Source organism: Rhinopithecus roxellana, chromosome 15 (genome assembly GCF_007565055.1).
Source record: "Rhinopithecus roxellana isolate Shanxi Qingling chromosome 15, ASM756505v1, whole genome shotgun sequence".
Taxonomy (NCBI): Eukaryota; Metazoa; Chordata; class Mammalia; order Primates; family Cercopithecidae; genus Rhinopithecus; species Rhinopithecus roxellana.
The window spans coordinates 121,315,343-121,338,400 of NC_044563.1; the positions used below are offsets into that span (position 1 = coordinate 121,315,343).

The 23,058-nt window shown below is 36.3% G+C and overlaps 1 protein-coding gene and 1 pseudogene across 1 annotated transcript; both read right to left on the reverse strand.

The window, feature by feature from the left end:
• Window positions 1-2,356: 2,356 nt before the first annotated feature.
• Window positions 2,357-11,214, reverse strand: LOC115893644 (annotated as a pseudogene).
• A 925-nt stretch (window positions 11,215-12,139) lies between these two features.
• On the reverse strand, window positions 12,140-20,304 carry LOC104665280 (caspase-1-like). The gene is given in 10 exon segments (XM_030918656.1): window positions 12,140-12,240; window positions 12,711-12,793; window positions 12,795-12,816; window positions 15,106-15,228; window positions 15,391-15,410; window positions 15,569-15,747; window positions 16,411-16,538; window positions 18,359-18,415; window positions 19,529-19,795; window positions 20,166-20,304. Coding segments are annotated over 10 exon segments (1,119 nt in total).
• Between the last annotated feature and the right edge of the window lie 2,754 nt (window positions 20,305-23,058).

The following is a 23,058-nucleotide window of genomic DNA, read 5'->3' on the forward strand; positions in this document are numbered from 1 at the left end:
ATCTTTATGTCCATACATGCCTACTATTTAGCTACCACTTATAAATCAGATCATGTGGTACTTGGTTTTCTGTTTCTGTGTTAATTTGCTTATGGTAATGGGCTCCAGTTGCATCCATGTTGCTGCAAAGAACAAGATTTGCATTTATATGTCTATGTACTATTCCATGGTAGATATATAACACAATTCAATTTTTTTTTCCAATCCACTACTGATGGGTACCTGGGTTGATTCTATGATTTTGCTGTGGTGGATAGTGCTGTGACAAACATCTGAAAGCATGTGTCTTATTGATAGTACAGTACATTTTCCTTTGGGAATTTAGCCAGTAATGGGATTGCTTGATTACATGATAGTTCTGTTTTTAGTTCTTTGGTAAATCTCCAAACTCCTTTTCACAAAGATGCAGTCACCACAATCCTGGACTTCAAGCTACTCAAGTCTACAGTAATCCCACAGCATGGTAATGGTACAAAAACAGACCCGTAGACCAATGGAACAGAATAGAGAACTACAAAATAATACCACATACCTGTAACCAACTGATATTTAGCAAAGCCAAAAACAACAATGAAAAAGAAATGAGGAAATGATCATCTATTCAATAAATGTATTTTCTGTTTAAACTATGCTGAGGAATTATGATGGTGTCTTCCCCTCCACATCTACCTGTCATCTTACCCTTTGATTGGACATCTTTCTGAAGGAATCTCTTTACTCCCAGGAATGCTTTCCTTCCATTGCCTAAGATTGCCTTAACAGTTAATTTCTACTGAGGTTGACAATTCACTTCTGCTTGTTGATATTCTCTGAGCAAAGATTGATCACAGATGTAGTCTCAGGTTGTAGTAGAAGATGCATGATAACACAGAAAACACATGCCCAGACCAACAGTTAATAAAAGGCAAAAAAAAAAAAAAAAAAGAAAAGAAACTGTAATTTGTTCAACTATAATGGTTTTTAAAAGGTCAAATATTCACTTTGACTTAATAGGTTAGAGATTAGAAAAGGCTCATATTTGCAAGTGAAACGGTAGTTCTTCCAGTCCTCTCTAAATCTTAACATCCCTGAGTGAATTATTTCACCCCAAACTCGTTTTATCTGCACCATGCAGGGATTTCACTGTGCACACCATGCATCCTAGAGTTTCTTCAGGGTGTCATGCACCATCTGCCAAGTGCTTCATTTTTGATGGCCATCTTACCTTTTCAAGGAGTCCGTGAACTACTGAGGGCCTTGAGTTAATTCAAAATTTACTTTCTCTCTCTTAAATACCTTAACAAAGGGTAGAAATATGCAGGTTCTGTTAATGGATATGTCAGTAGTAAACTGTGGGATTTGAGAAAAGTTCCTTATTAAACTGCACTGTCGCTGTCATAACTGTCTGTCTTCTCCCCATCTCTCCTGCTGAGCTCTAAATTTTTTGAAGTCGGATATCTATGGTAATTTGTATCTGCACCCGTAAAAGCAGAAAGCACAGAAAATGGTTTTTTGAATGAAAAAATCGTGCCGATGGCCAGTTCAGGTCTCATGAATGAAGTCTAACATTCTAAATTCAACAGTTCTTCTGATTTCCAACCCATTTCTCCAGTGTGGAAGAAAACTGATGACACATTTTTATTTTTATACCAGATTTATTAAAATGTTGAAAAAGACTATTAGTAAAAAGACATAATTCCAAAATCCATTACAGAATGAAGAAACTCTTGGTTTCCTATGGGAAAAAGAAAAACATGAAAGAGAATTTTGCTAAAAGAAATGTAAGTTATAAAGTTTTACCACCAATGGGAACATACACAATCTTAAAAGGAAAGGCCACATGCCATTTTAAAATATTACCCTGCTGAGGTGAAGAGAAGAAACATCTAAAAGTCAGTCTTCATAGACTTACGGCCACTTCTAGGTCAGTATCAGCTGACCCTCAAGGGTCTAAAAGAAAAACTTTGGGAAAAGAGCAACGTGCTCTACACTGACAAGAAGAAAGGCATTACTTCAGTATTTTCTGTATATTATGCCACGGATTGATGATCCCTTATCCAAAATGCATGCTACCAGAAGTATTTCGAATTACAGATATTTTGGTATATTTGGAATATCTGCATTATACTAACTGGTTTAGCATCCTTAATCCAAAAAACTAAAATTTGAAATGATTCTATAGCATTTCCTTTGAATATCATGTGGGCGCTCACACAGTTTTGGATTTTAGAGGATTTCAAATTTCAAATTTTTGGATTAAAAATTCTCAGCCTGTAGACCCAGACTTCTTGACTAAAATGGACATTCAGTACACTTTCCTCAATCTTCCCACACTCCCAACATACCTGTGCACAGACATTCATACAATTTCCTTATTTTAATGTCCTTGGAAGAGGTAGAAATGTCTTGTCGAAGTCACTCTTTCAGTGCTGGGCATCTGTGCTTTATCATCTGGCTGCTCAAATGAAAGTCGAACCCAAAAGAGAAAGGAAAATCTGGAGACCTCTTTTTCTGAAAAGTTTGATGACTCATGCCAAAAAGACTACAACAAATATAGCAAAATAAGTGAAGAAAACAAAAAGTACTTGTATCTGCAACAAGTATAGCCATGTGCTTATCTAAGCATTGAATGACCCTCTTTGGGACTTTTTAAATCTGTGGTTGGATCTAATAGCCATGAGGGACACAGGCAAATTAGAGTCCACTCATTTGTCTCTGCAGGGCAGGAGGAAGGTGAAACTAAATCTTTGTTTTATTGATGCTATGAGTCTTAACAGATTGGATCTGACTCCCGGCTTGTTCACTCTGCAAAGAACTGTAAAACTCTTTTGGAAATAAGGATATTATTGGAAGATACACATGTCTGGACCTGCTTTCTATGCTTCCAATTGCAATAGCCAAGCATTCAGGGAAGTAGAGTGAAAATAGCATCCACTAGAGCCCTACCTTGCAGAAAATTTCTTATACATCACAGGGACAGGCATATTCTTGCAAATGTTCAATGAGTCTCATAGTAAAAACAGAGCCCTTTGTGGGATGTCTCCAAGAAACACTATCTGTTGATAAAGCACATTTCAAATCTCAAGACTAGATCTTGCCTGAAGAAAGAGAAGAAACCCTAGTACTTCTGCTCCAGGTGAGGTGTGTTGTGGAATTCATCTATTTTCCATATACTTCATTGTAATTTTTAGTGAATGCTTTTGAGGTGCAGTGAGTATATTTTTACTGATTCTCTAGAGTGCAGTATATGGTGCAGGTATTAACGTGGCATAGTCCCTGAGTTCAAACAGTTGTAAACTTACTAGAGAGTTAGAAAAAGGCAGAATGGGGTAAAGGAAAGGAATTGGGATTTGGAGAAGAGCTATATACAGAGCTATAGAGAGAACTGTGAATATCATGTGGAATGCTGGTACCAAAGGATATTAAAGAACAGTTAGATTTAATGTTAAATTCTACTATATGTACTCAGGTTGGAAATGTACGTTTTTTTCTGTGTCTCATTGTTTTTGATCATTGAAAAAGTATTATTGAGGTCTACATCAGGACATGTTCAAAACAATATAGAACCAAGCTTCTTCCGATAGAAGGTATCTCATTGTACAAAATATTTTAGAAAATTTAACCACTTGAGCAGATGCAGGGCCTTTGGGCCAGAGGCAACCAAGAGAATGTGAGTCCTCTCAGGAAACTGCCATACAAGATGGCTGAAAGCATTCAAGTGATTTTTATTTAAACTTTGTTAAGAAAAGTAACAGAATTAAGTTACAAAATAAAAACATTTTAAATAATACAGTTCTTAATGTGTACTTCATTTTGTGTCATGTGCAATATTTCATACATATTAATTTATTTAATCCATAGAAAAATGATATTTATATTCATATGTATTAGTGAGCAATTCAAGGAAAGTCCAGGGAGGAACTAGTGGATCTAGTTTACAAAGTAGTAAATGACTAGATCAATCAATAAGATCAAGATTCTTACTCCAAAGCATACCCTTAAAATAATGCGTATATATTCTGCTTTACATACTTCATGCTTCTAGGTAAAACCCACTTTAATTTAGGGGTCCAAAGTGCCTTGCTTGCTGTTCTACTTTTCTGAACCCTGCTCCTATCCTTCTCCTATGAATACTTGATGTCGGGCCCAATTGGTCCCTTGAATGATCTCAACATGGTGGACCTTTTCTATGCAGAGTCAGATTCTAATGTATTACAGCACAGATCGTCTTCCATTTAATTATCTGTTATTGCTCAGAGTTCTAAAATATTTTGCAACATTGATGAGATCATGAATTACCAACTCAGTAAAAAGATATGCTTACTTGCTCTCTGTGGATAAAGGGAATTGTGTGTATAACTTGGAACAAAGCTGAAGTTTGTGTTCAAAAATTTTATCTAACGTTTCACACAGCTATCTAGCCGATAGTGGGTGGTTGTTAGTTTTTGTATTGATAACCCCCACCAAGATATCATGTCTAGAAGAAACCTGTTATCTGATGTGGAAGAGCAGAAAGCAATAAAATCCTTCTCTATTTGAGCTTTCTTAATAGCATCATCCTCAAAATCTCCTGGAGTTGGTGAAGATATATTTTTGGAGGCTCGTACTGAATCTTTTACCAACACCATACCACGGTTCTCTGAAAAGACAAATTTGGTTTGTTACTACTACCAATGGCTGAGAAGAAAATGTTCTCCTCTAAGCCCTATTCAATCATATTTGTCAATGTATCTACTCTATCATTAATTCACACGCACATACACACATACATCCAAGTAACAATCTTTTCTAATTCTTATTTCTTCTAACCCTCAAACAAATTTTAAAAACAAGCAAACATCAAAGTCTCAGGATTGAAAATAAAACAAATATCTACCAACCAGTCATAAAATTCACAGAAGCCACAAGATGAGTGCTGACAATATGTGTTCTTTGACACTAAAAAACAGACATAAACTGAAAATTCCTGGATGCATACAGATGAGGACAGTATTCAAATGTCTGGTGTTCTCAAAGACCTCAGCACTCACCACCACGACAGGCCTGGATGATGATCACCTTCGGTTTGTCCTTCAAACTTGGGCAGTTCTTGCTATTCAACATTTTAAAGAGTTCATTGAGTTGTAATACATCAGGGACTTGCCCAGAGTATTTCTTCCCACAAATGCCTTCTCGAACACCATGAGACATGAACACCAGGAAGGTGCTGTCAGAGGTCTTGTGCTCTTGGCGGCGAGAAAATGCCTCCAGCTCTGTAGTCATATCCTGAAAGAGACCATACTGCTGATTTTGGACTATGTGATTAACTCTCATGGTGCCTTGGAAACCCAATAAATAAATACTTAAGGATTTCTTAAGGAATTCCATGACAAACAATGGGGTGCCAAAAAACCTTTTAGTCTTAATTTTGAGAAAAGTGAAGGAAGGTGCCATAGGAAGTCTTTCATAGTTATCTTGTAGACAGAACGTGGCATTACTGAGTTAAAAAAAAAATTCACCACTAAGTTAAATGAGGCTCATGCTGAATGACTCTGATGTTTCAAGAGAACACGTAGCATACAGCACCCTCCCATGGGAAGTTTATATTTTAGATAATCAAAAGATTATATTCCTTGGTCCTACAACCAAGCTTTCTAATATTATTTAGTTACACAAAGGGCGTGACCATTGTCTCTATGGTATAATAGACCTTACCGAAGTAGTGAGATTTCTTTTCACATCCACCTTGTACCCCAGATTTTGTAGCAGCATTGTTATGCCTATGATGTCAACCTCAGCTCCCACTCTTTTAGAAAGACTGTCAAACTCTTCATTGCAGATAATGAGAGCAAGACATGTGCGACTTGACTTGTCCATTATTGGATAAATCTGTAGGAAATGCAGTTTGGATGAGTAGCCTTATTCTCTGTAATTTAATATTCACCTGGTAAGTTTATGACCGTTTTCCCTCTCTTAGACCTATCAGGATACCAAATCCCATGGACTATGCATTGAAAATGCGGAACGGAATTGAGTGCTACTTGGAGAGTAGACATAGAAACTGCAAAGGCCCAGATGGCAGGTGAGCTACTGACTTCATTGTTCTTGATAGGTAGGATTTTGAAAAATGCACAAGTGCTAAAGCAAGAATGACTGAATTCTAAAACTGGTTGTCCAATTTCTGACTGTTTTTTTTGGGGGGGCAAAATATTTAACAACCCCATGTCTCAGCTTCTAGATCTCCAAGATGGATTATTTTAAGGTTACACATTATGTATTATCATGTCCAACTGCTTAGAACACTGCCCACTCTTAGTGACCATTCAATAGTTACCATTGTTGATGTTATTTACACAGGAATTGGATCCAATTTGGAACTCTTTCTATAAACCTGGGATTCTAAGATACAGGTTTTTTTGTTTTGTTTTTGTTTTTTGTTTTTGTTTTATGTAAGGAAAGCAGAAGTATGATTCTCCATTGAGAACAACTCTAATAAAAAGCCACTGCATTTCATAATTGCCTCAAGTATATCTTTCACCCCACTCTATCCTTGTGTTCTGAGCATGGCACCTCTGTTGACTATTCTTTCTATATCCTTTTAGCTTCGTCTAGGGAGCAAAGCTTGAAGCTTCTTTCTGAGCCTGAGGATGTAGGCATAGCAGGGTTGCTCCACACTGGCACTGCCTGAGGAGCTCCAAGAGTCAAAGAACATCATGAACACTGGCATCTCTCTTTGTTCTGCTTTGTGTTTCTTACAGCCTCATCTAAGGATGAAGCCACAAAAGTGGAAATGCATTCTTAGGAAGACAATCCTGATCTTTCACCGCTGAGTAATTTCACTGCTAATGGAATACTTTCCAGCCAGAAATTTCCAGGTGTGCAATACAGGGATCTCCTTTCATATTTCAGGATCAGTATTTTCACAAGTATTTTAGAAAAATATGTAGAAAGAAAGTTTTCAAGGCCATGCATGAAAAAATGCTCAGAAAACAATCAAATGTGTGAGATAAAATAGTTAGAATATAAATTTATTTCAAAAGATTTGAACCATAGAATAAAATTTAATGGGAGGAGGTCTTAATTAAATCTACCAAAAAATTTTAAGGGATATGATTATCTTTTTCTTTATTTACTTAATCGACATGGTAGTAAGCACTAGGAATATTTTTTAATGAACGTTTGTTCTGTCCTGCAGGATCTCTTCCTACTATGCATACGTATGGAAGGAGAAGATTACTAAATATTCAAACTAGAATGATAAATGCTAAAATCAAGGTGCACACTAGATGAATTCATAGCACAAACATTCATTGCACAGACATAGTAGGAAATGTTTTCACAGAGTTCATGTGGAAAAATTCTTGAGGCTTTTATTTCATCACAGTTTCAACACCAACCAACAATGCGATGCACTTGTTAAAGAAGTTAATGTAATCTTTGTTTCAAGATAGAAATAAGTTTTCTAGATTTCTAGAGTGTCTTTCAGAAAACATTAACTCAAGAAAATAATACTTAATTTGAAAACAAGCTTGAGAAACTGTTATACAATCAGTTAGATAAATAAAGGCAGCATGAAGTGTGGTGACATGGGCAAGAAATAATTGGAATGGATATATTGGGGAAAACTATAAAATAATAATTTCATACAAGAAATGCTTTGTTTCTTCATAAACAAGAATGAAAACTATATAAAAAAACTAAGTAGAAATATATGGGTTATTTTTGAGGCAATTTTCTTAGTGAAAATACAGTATTTGGTTATATAGTGAGTATCCCATGCTGTAAAATATTTAGGAAAACATTCATGAGTTAATCAACCTTAATACATTCAATAGAGTAATATCTGAACTTGATTTAAAAAATTTGCATTCTTAGCTTCTAAATTGCTTTTAAAAATATGTTTGTTTGTTTGTTTGTTTTTTATTTTAAGAGGGCCCTTGATGAATAGGGGTTTTTTAATGAAATAGAAGTAGAAACAGAGATACAGTTCCAAATTTGGGAGAAGAATGCATAACACTTGGCCATGGCTTGAATATTGGAGGTGCTTGACATGAAAGGGGCCAAGATGAGTTTCAATTTCCTGCTTTGAACAACTAGTGATGGTGACACCAACAACTGAGTGACACAGAAAGAACATACTTCAAAATAATAAAAGTCATATACTACAGATCTACAGCTAGTTTTATACTTAGTGGGGAAAAACTAAAAGCCTCTCCTCTAAGATCAGGATGTCCACTTTCAACACTGTTGTCCGACATACTGTTGGAAGTCCTAGGCAGAGCAATTAGACAAGATAAAGAAATAAAGTGCATCCAGATTGAAAAGGAAGAAGTCAAATTATACTTGTTTGCAGATTATGTGATTTTATATATGAAAAATCCTAAAGATGCCATAAAAAACTCTTAAACCTGATACACTAATTCAGACACATTGCAAGATACAAAAATTAATGTACAAAATTTAGTAGCATTTCTATATGTCAATGGTAAGCAATCTGAAAAAGAAATCAAGAAAATAATTCCATATACAATAGCTAGAAGTAAAATTAAAAACCAAGGAATTACATCAACCAAAGAAATAGAAGACCCTTGCAATGAAAACTATAAAACATTAACGTAAGACATTAAAGAGGATGCAAAAATTTTTTAAATTGTTTATGTATTGGAAGAGTCAATACTGTTAACATGTCTCTACTACATAAAGCAATTGATAGATTCAATGCAGTCCTTATAAAGATACCATTGGCATTCTTCACAGAAATAATAAAATAAAAAGAAATCCTAAAATGTATATAGAACCACAAAAGATCTAAAATAGCCAAAGGTACCCTGAGGAAAAAGAACAAAACTGTAAGAATCACATTACCTGACTTTAAATTACACTGCAGAGCTGTAGTTATCAAAATGGCATAGTACTGGTATAAAAACAGACACATAAATCAATAGAACAGATTACAAAACCCAGAGATAATCCATACATCTACAGTGAACTCATTTTTGACAATGGTGCTAAGAACATAAATACATTGGTAAGAGGACAGTCTCTTTAATAAATGGTACTGAAAATAAACTGGATATCCATATGCAAAAGAATGAACCTAGACCGCCTACCTCCTGTCATATACAAAAATCATAACAAAATGAATCAAAGACTTAAATCAAAGACCTCAAACTATGGAACTCTTACACAAAATGGAGAAACTCTCCAGTCCTTTGGGTTGGGCAAAGATTTTTTGAGCAACACTCCAGAAGCATGAGCAACCAAAACAAAAATGGACAAATGGGATTACATCAAGTTAAAAACCTGCACAGCAAAGGAAACAATTAACAAAGTAAAGAAAAAACCCACAGAATGAGCAAAAAATTTGCAAACTATCCAACTGATAAGGGATTACAAACCAGAATACATAAGGAGCTCAAATAATTCTGTAGGAGAAAATTTTAATCATCTGATTTAAAAATGGACAAAAGATCTGAATAGACATTTCTGAAAGGAGTACATACAAATGCCAAACAGGTATATGAAAAGGTGCACAACATTATTATTAGGGAAATGCAAATCAAACTTACTTGTGGGAGCTAAAGTTTCAAGTATTTGAACTCAAAGAAACAGAGAGTTGAAGAATTATTTCCAGAGGCTGGGAAGCATTTTGTGGTGTGGGGGAATTTCGGGAATGTTAATGGGCACAGAAACAGAATAATCACATTGGGTACACACAGACATACAACTGGGCACAATGAACACTGGGGTCAATAAGACGGAGGATGGAGGTAGAGGGTCAAGGGTCAAAAAACTGACTCTTGTGTACTATGCTCACAACTTGGATGAGAGGAACAATTGTCACCAAAATCACAGTATCATGCAATATACCTAGTTCACAAACGTGCACATGTATCCCTTGAAGCAAAATAAAAGTCGGAATTATATTTAAAAAATCAATATCAGTAGGAGATACTCTTACAGTTTAATGGAATGAAGAAATTTAAACTAGCAATTACTGGGGACTTTTCCATGTCTCTTTCTGATTAAAAAAATGGGAGGTAATAGGAGAATGTAGATATCGGAGGATTTCAGATTTTGAAATTTTGGATGAAGAGTAACATATTTAGAACTAGATACCTTGACCAGAATGGAGCTTCAGTACTCCTCTCCAACTTCTTGAAATCCCAAACACAAACATACAGACATTTGCCCACAGACATTCATACAACCTACTTCTTTTAATGTCCTAGGAAGAGATAGAAACATCTTGTCAATGTCACTCAGTGATGAGCATCTGTGCCCTACCATCTGGAAGCTCAAATGAAAATCGGACCTAAAAAGAGAAAGTCTGTGGACCTTTTGTGATGTAAAATCTTAAACCAGAAAAACTGCAACAAATACAGCAAAATAAATGACAAAAACAAAAAGTATTGGCACCTGCAACAGTTTAAACTGTGCTGAGGAATCATGACGCTGCCTCCCTTCTACATCACCCTGTAATCTTACCCTTTGATTGGAGAGGGTTCTGAAGGAATCCCCTTACTCCCTGGAATGCTTTCCTTCAACTGCTTAAGATTGCCTTAACAGTTAATTTTTACTGAGAGTGACAATTTACTTCTACTTTTTGATATTCTCTGAGCAAAGACTTATCACAGATGTAGTCTTAGGTTGTAGTAAAACATTCACGATAGTACAGAAAATATATGTCCAGACAAACAGTTAATAAAAGGCCAAAAAAAGGGGGGGGATTGTAATGTGTTCAACTATAAAGGTTTTTAAAGGGTCAGATATTCACTTTGATTTAATAGGATAAAGATTAGAAAAGGTTCATATCTGCAGGTGAAAGTGTAGTTCTTCCAATCTTTCCTAAATCTTGACATCCCTGAGTGAGTGACTTCACCCCAAACTCATTTTCTCTGCACCATACAGGGACTTCACTGTGCATACCATGCATCCTAGAGTTTCTTCAGGGTGTCATGCACCATCTGCCAAATGTTTCATTTCTGATGGCCGTCTTACCTTTTCAAGAAGTCTGTGAACTACTGAGGGTCTAGAGTTAATTCAAAATTTATTTTCTCTCTCTTAAATACTTTAACAAAGAGTAGAAATCTGCAGGTTCTCTTCATGGATTTGTCAGCAGTAAACTGTGGGATTTGGGAAAAGCCCCTTATCACACTGGAGTGTCACTGTCATAACTATTCGTCTTCTGTCCATGTCTCCTGCTGAGCTCTAAATTTTTTGAAGTCCGGTACCTGTGGTAATTTTTATCTGCATCCCTAATTTGTAATTTGTGTCTGCAACCCAGCAGGAAATGGTATTTTGAATGGAAAAATGGTGCCAATAGCCAGTTCAGGTCTTATGGATTAAGTCTAACATTCTAAACTCAGTACTTCCTTTGATTTCCAACCCTTGTTTCTCCAATGTGGAATAAAACTGAGGACACATTTTTACTTTTATATCAGATTTATGAAAATGTTCAAAGAAGTCTATTTTTAAGCAGATATAATTCCAAAAACCATTACAGAATGAAGGAACTCTTGGTTTCCTATGGGAAAAAAAAACAAAACATAAAAGAGAATTTTGCTAAAAGAAATGTAAGTTATAAAGGTATACCACCAATAGGAACATATGCAATCTTAAAAGGAAAGGCCACATACTATTTTAAAATCTTATCCTGCTGAGGTCAAGGGGAGAAACATCTAAGAGTCAGCCTTCATAGACTTATGGCCACTTCTAAGTGACCCTCAGAAAGGGTCTAAAAGAAAAAAAGAAAAACCTTGGGAGAAGAGCAACATGCTCTGCACTGACCAGAAGAAAGGCATTACTTCAGTATTTTCTGTATATTATGCTATGGCTTGATTATCCCTTACCCAAAATGCATGCTACCTGAAGTAGTTTGAATTACAGATATTTTTGTATATTGGAATATCTGCATTATAATTACTAGCTGAGCATCCTTATTCCGAAAAACTAAAATTTGAAATGCTTCCATAAGCATTTCCTTTGAATATCATGTGGGCACTCACACAGTTTGGGATTTTAGAACATTTCAAAATTCAAATTTTTGGATTAAAAATTCTCAACCTGTAGACCTAGAGTCCTTGACTAAAATGGACTTTCAGTACACTTTCCTCAACCTTCCCACACTCCTGACCATATACATGTAACTGTCTAGAGACATTCATACAGCTTCCTTATTTTAATGTCCTGGGAAGAGGTAGAAACATCTTGCTGAAGTAACCCTTTCAGTGCTGGGCATCTGTGCTTTATCATCTGGCTGCTCAAATGAAAGTTGAACCTAAGAGAGAAAGGACAGTGTGCAGACCTGTTTTTCTGAAAAGATTATTGACTTGTGCCAAAAAGACTACAACAAATATAGTAAAGTAAGTTACGAAAACAAAAAGAGCTTGTATCTGCAACAAGTATAGCCATGTGGTTACCTAAGCACTGAATCACTGTCCTCGGGGCTTTTTAAATCTGTGGTTGGATCTAATACCCATGAGAGACAGAGGGAAATTAGAGTCCATTCATTTGTCTCTGCAGGGCAGGAGATGGGTGAAACTAAATGATTGTTTTATTGAGGCTGTTGGTCTTAACAGATTGGATCTGGCTCCCAGGCTTGTTCACTCTCCAAAGAACTTCAAAACTTTTTTGGAAAGAAGGGCATTATTGGAAGATAAACATGTCTGGATCTACTTTCTATGCTTCCAACTGAAATAGGCAAGCATTCGGGGAAGTAGAGTGAAAATAGCATCCACTAGAGCCCTTCCTGTGGAAAATTTCCTCCACATCACAAGAACGGGCATATTCTTGAAGATGTTCAATCAGTCTCATAATAAAAACAGCGCTTTGCAGGATGTCTCCAACAAACATTATCTGTTGATAAAGCACATGTTAAATCTCAAGATTGACTCTTGCCTGAAGAAAGACAAGAAACCCTAGTATTTCTGCTCTAGGCCTATTTTGGAATTCATCTATTTTCCATACACTTCATTGTATTTTTTAGTGAATACATTTGAAGTTCAGTGAGTATATTTTTACTGATCCTCTAAAGGGTGCTGTATATGGTGCAGGTATTAACGTCACATAGTCCCAGAGTTACAGTCATAAATTTAGTAGAGAGTTAGAAAAAGGCAGAATGCGATAAAGAGAAGGATTTGGGATTTTAGAAAGAGATATCTAAATGTGCATCCCCAACGTGGTGTTACTGACTGTGATTTAAGTTAATTGTCCATTCTGATATGTAATAGACTCAGCTATACAGGGAATGGTAACAATTTCATACACAGGAGATATCTGAGTCTACACTAGTGTCTGAGCTAACTAAGGGTATGTAATACTCAGTCTATACAGGGTAATTATGTTAACAAATTCTCAATTTATGTACTTCACATAAAATTTTAATTAAAATTTAATAACATTGACAGTAAGATATTTACACACAAAGAGTTAACCATAAAAATCATAAAATAGAACAAAAGTAGAAATCTAGGACAAGTCAATAAAAGGATGATAACATCATAATGGAGAGTAAGAAGTTTTTATGAAGAAGAGAAATATTAAAGAAAACATTATTAATTTATTACATGGTAGACACAGAAATAATGAAGACGTGAAAATTATACAAAAGAAGGAGTAAGAGAAAAGCAGTAGCAATAGCTCTATGTATAATCACAAACACATTGCTTAATGACACATTTCAGCCAATTATAATGGTCATAAAGTGTATATTAATAATAAAATTCTATTTAGAACCACAGTTATCTTAGTTAAATGAAGCAGGTAAGAGATAGGGTGGAGACAGGTGTCTCTGCAAATATTTTGTGAAATTAAGGAAGTAGATAGTTATTTTTCCTCAGGAGAGCACTATGATATAGTTGGGATTTGCACAGTAGAACGTGGAGCTAGGCTTAATATGGGAGTTATAAACAACTAAATTGGAGTTTCTGACAGTCAGATGGAAAGGAGGAGTAAGGAAAGTGAAATAAAAGAAAAAAGCAGAAATCAGAAAGATTGATGATGAGAAGCCAGGGGCTTACAAAGAGCTATGTAGAGAGCCATGAATGTCATGTGGAAGGCTGGGACCAAAGGATATTAAAGAACAGTTCTGTCTAATGTTATAGTCTACTCTATGTACTCAGGCTGGAAATGTATTTTGTGTGTGTTTGTCTTGTCATTGTTTTTGATCACTGAAAAAAATATTGAGTCCTACATCAGGGCATGTTTAAGGCAATATTGAACCAAACTTCTTAAAGAAGATATCTCATAGTACAAATTATTTTCGAAAATTTAACTACTTGACCAGAGGCAGGGCCTTTGGGCCAGAGGTGAGCAACACAATGCGAGTCCTCTCAGGAAACTGCCATACACGGTGGATAAAAGCATTCAAGTCATTTTTATTTAAAACTTGCTAAGAAAAGTAACTGGATTAAGTTCTAAAATAAAAACATTTTAAATAATACCAGTTCTTTAATGTGTACTTCTTTTCTGTCATGTGCAATATTTTGCATATATTAATTTATTTAATCATTAAAAAGTGATAATTATATTCATATATTTTAGTGAGCAATTCAAGGAAAGCCCAGGGAGGAACTAGTGGAGCTAGTTTACAAAGTACTAAATGACTAGATAAGTCAAGAATAGCAAGATTCTTACTGCAAAGCATACATTTAGAATAATGCGTATGTATTCTGCTTTATATACTTCATGCTTCTAGGTAAAACCCACTTTAATTTAGGGGCCCAAAGTGCCTCGCTTGCTGTTCTACTTTTCTGAACCCTGCTCCTACCCTTCTCCAATGAATATTTGATGTCGGGCCCAATTTGTCCATTGAATGATCTCAACATGGCGGACCTTTTCTACGTCGAGTCAGACTCCAAAGCACTACAGCACAGATCGTCTTCCATTTAATAATCTGTTATTGCTCACAGTTCTGAAATATTTTGCAACAGAGTTCATTAATTACTAATTCAGTGAAAAGAAGTGCTTACTTGCTCCTTGCAGATAAAGGGAACTGTGTGTGTAACTTGGAACAAAGCTTTAGTTTGTGTTCGTTCAAAAATCTTACCTGAAGTTCCACACACGTATCTGCCCTCTATTGGGTGGTTGTGAGCTTTTCCATTGATAACCCCCACAAAGATGTTCTGTGTAGAAGAAACCTGTTACCTGATGTGGAAGAGTAGAAAGCAATAAAATCCTTTTCTATGTGGGCTTTCTTAATAGCATCATCCTCAAAATCTCCTGGAGTTGGTAAAGATATATTTTCAGAGGCCTGCACTGAATCTTTTTCTTAAGAAATTTCATGATAAACAATGGAGTACCAAAAAAACTTTCAGTCTTAATTTCGAGAAAGGTGGAGGACGGTGTTGTAGGAAGTCATTCAGTTATCTGGTAGAGAGAATGTGGCATTACTGAGAGAAAAAAAATAATGACTTCACATTTAAGTTAAACCAGGCTCGTGCTGAATGACTCTGATATTTCAAGGGAATATGTAGCATCCAGCACCCTTCCATGGCAAGTTTATATTTTAGATTATCAACAGATTACAATTCTTGGTCCTACAATCAAGCTTTCTAATAGTATTTAGTTACACGAAGGGCGTGACCATTGTCTCTATGGTATAATAGACCTTACTGAAGCAGTGAGATTTCTTTTCACATCCACCTTGTACCCCAGATTTTGTAGCAACATTGCCATGCCTATGATGTCCACCTCAGCTCCCACTCTTTTAGAAAGACTGTCAAATTCTTCGTTGCAGATAATGAGAGTAAGACGTGTGCGGCTTGACTTGTCCATTATTGGATAAATCTGTAGGAAATGCAGTTTGGATGAGTAGCCTTAGTCTCTGTAATTTAATATTCGCCTGCTAAGTTTATGACCATTTTCCCTTTCTTAGACCTATCAGGATGCCAAATCCCATGGACTATACATTGAAAATGGGGGACGGAATTGAGTGCTACTTGGAGAGTAGGCATAGAAACTGCAAAGGCCCAGATGGCAGGTGAGCTACTGACTTCATTGTTCTTGATAGGTAGGATTTTGAAAAATGCACAGGTTCTAAAGCAAGAATGACTGAATTCTAAAACTGATTGCTCTAAATTTTATTGTTTTTCTTTGGGCAGAATATTTAACAACCCCATGTCTCAGCTTCTAGATCTCTAAAATGGATTATTTTTAAGGTTAAACATTATGTATTATCATGTACAAAATGCTTAGAACACTGCGCACTCTTAGTGAACATTCAGTAGCTGCCATTGTTGATGTTATCTATCCAGGAATTGGATCTAATTAGGAACTCTGTCTACAAACCTGGGATTCTAGGATAAAGGATTTTTTTTTTTTTTTTTAATGTAAAGGAAGCAGAAGTATGATTCTCCATTGAGAACAACTCTAATAAAAAGCCACTGCATTTCAGAATCACCTCAAATATATCTTTCACCCCACTCTAACCTTGTGTTCTGAGCATGGCACCTCTGTCGACTTTTCTTTCCAAATCCTTTTAGCTTCGTCTAGGGAACAAAGTTTGACACTTCCTTCTGAGCCTGAGGATGTAGGCATAGCAGGGTTGCCCCACACTGGCACTGCCTGAGGAGCTGGAAGAGTCAAAGAACATCATGAACATTGGCATCCCTCTTTGTTCCACTTTGTGTTTCTTACAGCCTCACCTATGGGTGAAGCCACAAAAGTGGAAATGTATTCTTAGGAAGACAATCCTGATCTTTCACCGCTGAGTAATTTCACTGCTAATGGAGTACATTTCCAGTCAGAGATTTCCAGGTGTGCAATACAGGGGTCTCCTTTCATATTTCAGGATCAGTATTTTTACAAGGATTTTAGATTAAAATGTAGAAAGAAAGCTTTTCAAGGCCATGAATGGAAAAAAAACTCCCAGAAAACAATCAAATGTGTGAGATAAAATAATTAGAATATAAATTTATTTCAGAAGATTTGAACCACAGAATAAAATTTAATGGGAGGAGGCCTTAATTAAATCTACTAAAAATCTTTAAGAGATATGTTTATCTTTTTATTTATTTACTTAATAGACATGGTAGTAAGCACTAGGAATATTTTGCTAATGAACCTCTGTCCCGTCCTTCAGGATCTCTTCCTACTCTGTATACATATGGAAGAAGGATATATATGGAAGAAGGATACATATGGAAGGAAGATGTATACTATGTATACATATGGAATTAAATATATGAACCAGAATAAATGCTAAAATCAAAGTTCACACTAGATGGATTTATAGCACTTAACATTGACTGCACAGACATATGAGGAAATGTTTTCACAGAGTTTATGTTAGAAAATCCTTGAGGCTTTTATTTCATCACAAGTATAGCACCATCTGACAATGTGATATACTTGTTAAAGAACTTAATGTAATCTTTGTTTCAAGATATAAATGAGTTTTCTAGATTTATGGAGTATCTTTTAGAAACTATTATGTCAAGAAAATAATATTTAATTTTGAAAACTAATTTGAGAAACTGCTATACAATTAGTTAGATAAATAAAGGCAGCATGAAGTGTGTTGACTTGGGGAAGAACTAATTGGAATGGATATATTGGAGAAAACTATAAAATAATAATTTGATAGAATAAATGTTTGGTTTCTTCAGAAGGAAGAATGAAAACAACATAAAAAACTAAATAGAGGTATATGGGTTATGTTTGAGGTATTTTTTCTTAGTGAAAATACAGTATTTGTTTATATAGTGAGTGTTCCATGCTGTAAAACATTTAAGAAAACATTCATGAGTTAATCAACCTTAATAAATTCAATAGAGTAAAACCTGAACTTGGTAGAAAAATTTGCATTTCTTGCCTCTAAATTGCTTTTAAATATAAGTGTCTTTTATTTTAAGAGGTCCCTTGATGAATAGGGGTTTTTAATGAAATAGAAGAAATAGAAAGACAGTTCCAAATTTGAGAAAAAAAATGCATAAAACTTGGCCGTGGCTTGAATATTGGAGGTGGGTGGAGGAAAGGGGCCAAGTTGAGTTTCAAGTTCATGGTTTGAACAACTGGTGATGGTGACACCAACAACCGAGTGACACAAAACTGGACGAGAAGCAGAGTGGAGAAGAATGGAATGTTCAGCTCTGATATTGGTTAGATAAGTTTGTCTCTGGGAGATGTGAGGGAATGTTCCAGTAGGCTTAAATAATGAAGTTTGATACTTATTTGGGTAATCAGGATTTGAGATACAGATTCCAAATTTTAATGTAAACATAGATAGTGAAGTTGTTTGGACAGTTGCTACAAAATCAGAATAGACTACAAAAAGAAAATTACATGATCACTCTATGGGAATTCTCCATAGCCCCTTTAACTGTGGTTCATCCTACAACATTAATGTCATGGAAGCCGGAGTTCAAATAATGCTCTTTCTTTAAAAACAGCATTAGCTAGGAAGGAAGTACTAGTTGAGAATCTTCTGTAGTAAGGTGATTTCCAGATGTTGGACCTAGAAAGAGAAGAAGAATATTGAAATAGTCACTTAGTACCTCTGAAAAACTTTACCCTAATGCTTACAACACTCCCCACTAAAGATTCCTCCCACAACCCTGACTGAATGACATTAAATACTGTTCAACATGTTCTTTAATTTAGAGAGTGGTGGGGAGTATAAAATGAAAGAGGCATTGTCAGAAAAATATTACATTTATCACACATAGATGAAAACATAAACTTGTCCCTTATCTGCTTAGACAGAAATAAGCTTCCCCCAACCCTTAGAAAACAAAACAAAACAAAACAAAACAAAACAAAACAAAAAGGCTTTTACTTTGAAAGAACATCTGCCTCTAAAGTGACTTTGGAAAGTACCACAGAGACCAGTGACTAGGAGTCCACCAGAACTCTCATCCTCACCCTGTGGTAGGTCCAAGGGATCACCAGAATGGATGAGCTCATTTCCTGAGCACTGTATTGGGCCCTAAGGGGGCTGCAAATGGAGGCAGTCCAGGGGACACAGCATGATCTGCAGCCTGATAACAGGCAAGTGGGTGATGTCACTCAAAAGAAAATGCAAGGAGGCAACTGGAGGAAAGAGCCAACTTGAAGTCCTTACTTTTCTATAATCATTCAATGTATTCTCTGAGTATATTGCCACTTTTGAAATATAATTTATTCTTCTTGGAGGGCAAAATTTTGGAGAGAAGTTATAAAACATATTTAATTACAGACCTTGAAACTTCATGTCAGACAACTACATAAGTGCCTGGGTACACCCAGGACTCAAAAATGTTAAATCAATCAATAAATATTGTGCCTCGCCAGGAACAGTGAAACATATAGTGTGAAGCTTTTTAGATAGTTCTCATGACCTTCTACAAATGAACGCCCACATACTCAGAACTGGAAATGAACTTTAATCAGAAGAGGGCCACTGAGGATGAAGGAACAGAAACAAAGGAGAGTCAAGGGACATGCAATAGGGCCCTGCTACAGAAATATTGCCTGAAGGTGGAGATAAGAAAGTTTTCTGCAACTTAACATGCATGACTAGTAAAGACATCACATGGTAGTCACAATGACAGGCCCTAGGTGAACTTGAGTGTGAGTCACTGACCCTTACCTGCTGAGAGTCTCAGCATCCCTGACAGGTGACTGTCTTCTTCACAAATGTATGTGACACAAATTTGGCATGCTGGAGCCCCTTCCCGAATAACAGAGTCAAGCAAAGCTCGGGCCTTATCCATAACTGTAGCATTTTTACATTTTACTATCTCTATCTCTTCCTGGCTCAGCACCCTTGTCTCGAATAATTCACCCAGTAAGCCATTTATTGTACCTTCACCCAAAGAACGGATTAACAGCTTTCTCTTCTCCATCAGGACTTTGTCTGTTTGGAGCACAAAGATTTCTCACATCATGAAAACAGCCTCATATTCCTCTCATGTCATCAACGGAAAGTGACCTCATTTAGATTTCATCAGTGAAATGTTCTCCTCCTCACAGTTGCATAATCCCTTTTCTTACTGTATTGCTGTCCTTGTTTCCCTCAGTAGTCCCAATACATGTGCATGCAGTGGCTCGAAGACTGAGTTTACCATTTCTACATTAGTCCCTGGAAAGCAGAGATCATCCTCTTATGTCACATGTTTATTTAACTCTGATTAATAAAGTAATGATTAATAAAGTAATAAAACAGAAATAGCCCATTTCATTTAGGAACCACTGCTGCTAGTACTCCTCCTGTGCCAATTCTGTACCCTCCGTCAGACTTTCAACAGGTAAGTAAGAGTTTAAGATTGCAAAATGACAGCAGGCTACTTCTAAAGCCACAGTTCCTTTCTGGACTTGCCTTTCTGTTTCTAAAGACTGCAAGCATCTTCTAGTTTCTTCTCTCATCCCTCTCCACCCTCTCCCTCACTTCTGCTCACCAAAAATTCCACAGATACTAATTGTGGCTTCCAGAAGAGCCGACGCCTTCCAAAGCTCTTCCCAGGGACCTGTTCTTGGGACAGTAAAAGACTCACCGGCCACGGCTTTTCTCTCCTACCCTTCTTGTGTGGTTGAAACTGAAAGCATGCTTCACCTTTCTTTTTACCTTCCTTTTACACCTTTTTGGCAGGGCATGTAAACATATTGGGAAACAACCAGTGCACATGCATATGCATGTCTTTTTTTTTTTTTTCCTCAGCAGAGAAAGAATCAGATTCTTGAGCTGTAGACTGCATCAGAGAGTGTATCTTTGGGAAAATTTCTTCACCAACCCTTGGAACAGGTAAGGGTAGGAGGGGAATGGGGCTTGGAGAATAAGACAAGAATGACAAAGTATGTGTACAATTAAACTCACACAGTGAAGAGTTTCTCATTCATTAGAAAACTTGATGGAGAAAAGTAGCACAACCTTTAGAGAATTTGAACCACTGCTCTCTGGGTCCATTTCACTGTCTGGGGAAAGTCATGGGAAATCTATGTCCCTGTGAAGGAATTTTACTTTAAGAAATGAACACATTTTTCACAAAAATTAAAGCTTTTCTTGTTTAAAGTCCTTCCTTTCCAGAGGGTTTCTTTTCTTTTTTTTTTTTCTGATACAGAATTTTATTCTGTCACCCAGTCTGGAGTGCAGTGGCATTAACATGGCTCACAGCAGCCTCCACTCCGTGGGCTCAGATGGTCCTCTTAGCTCTGCCTTTCAAGTAGCTGAGAACACAGGCACATGCCATCATGGCTGGATAATATTTGTATCTTTCCAAAGACAGGGTATCCCTATGTTTCCTAGGCTGGTTTTTATATCATGCACTCAAGCGATTCACCCACCTTGGCCTCCCAAAGTGCTGGGATTACAGGTGTGAGCCACCCACCTATCCTGGCTGGCTTTCTTTAGAGGGGCATTGCATCATAGAGGCCCAGAGCATAGGCTCTGGACTCAGAATGTTGAACTTAGCATGTTAAACTTCATTTTGCGGGGAAGAAATTGAACTTCCGTATGCATTGGTTGCTCTGTTTGTGAAATAATTTTAATAATAGTACATACCTACACAGTTTTGAGCACTGAAAGAAAATGTAAAAAATGCATGGAACCTTGCCTGACAAATGGTAAGCAGATAATGAGTGATATTACTATAATTAACACAAATATTTTATATTAGAAAAAAATCAAAGATAATTATTTGCAGATTATCCAGCTAAATTTATCTTTTGTAGACTCCTCAAGCAGTGCATCTAGCCATTCACTTAACAAATACATAGCGACGATGTAGTTCTAGGAGCCAGGGGTTCAGTCATCATGGTCATTTCCCCCTTGCTCTCACATACAAGGGGGGAAGACAAACATGAAGCCTGGATGTCATATGCAACTGGAATATTCAGAATGTGCAAATCCTGGTATGTAATATGTAACTGGAATATTCAGAATGTGCAAATATGGCAAGTGATGAGAAGAATAAGAAATTAATTGGAGAAAAGGGAGACAAAATAGTTTAGGAGTCATGAAAACTATAGAGAGAGTAGCCATGGAAGGACAGAAGAGGTCTCTGTCTTTGCAAGCACATGTTCAAATGATTACTCCAGAAATAAACTCAATGTGGCCAATTTATTTTATGAACCTCTTTGATGCAAGTGGACTAATAACAAAATGCAGACAGTAATTCACGTTTTTCAATTTCTTTAACAAAAATTTTCTTGTGTTATTACCTTGTTATCTTTGGAGAATAAGGACCCGGAGTTACAAAAACATCCACCTTTTAACACATGGGCCACTAGTTTTACTTCCTGTGCTCTAAGCGAAGAGTTAAATGTGTTTGGGTTAGAGTAGAATGCACTGTGTAGAAAGAGAGTGATATGGCTTTAAATCAAACTTTCTCGTGATGTTTTTTAATATTTACTTTGTCAATGACCTAATCCTATTGCAGCAAAATCTTGTGCTCCTTGCCACTGGGAGAATTTGTAGCATGGAAGAAAGCAGAAATTGCTTGTTCATCACCTCTCTTCCATTCATTTACTTTTACATTTATGTACTGATTCTTTCATTTTCTCTATTAACTGAAGGATTTCACATGAAGATTTATGCCCCAGCCACAGCCATGAACCACTGAGTTAAAGCATGACAAAGTGGCATCCAGGAAACAGAAACTATGCTGAGACCACATATCTGGGGATGCAGAACCGTGAGCCTTGAGTCTCATGTCCTGGGAAGCTAAATATTGAGCCACTACATTGCAAGAGCCCACTATTTCCTCAAAAATGAAGATGTCATAAACTGGTAACAACTCAATATCCAATTCAGGAGCATAAGTAAGCAATTTGTGCTGTACACATACCCTGCAATGCTAGTCAGTCATAAAAGGGAAATATTACCAAGATATGCAATAACATAGATAAAAACATTATGCTTTAATTATGAGTGAAAGAAGCCATATAGGAGGAAGCACATACCCTGTGATTCCAATTATATAAAGTTCTAACTTAGAAAAAACTAGCGTATAGTGAGAGATTCAATCACAACTTATCTGATGAGGAAGTGGAATGAGATTAAGAACAAAGGGTATGACAAAACTTTCCGCGGTGACAAAATTGGTTTGCTTATTCATTAGGAAGTTATTATACTAAATATCCTCATATCATTAATAACCAACTTGCATTCTTAAAAGGGGTACA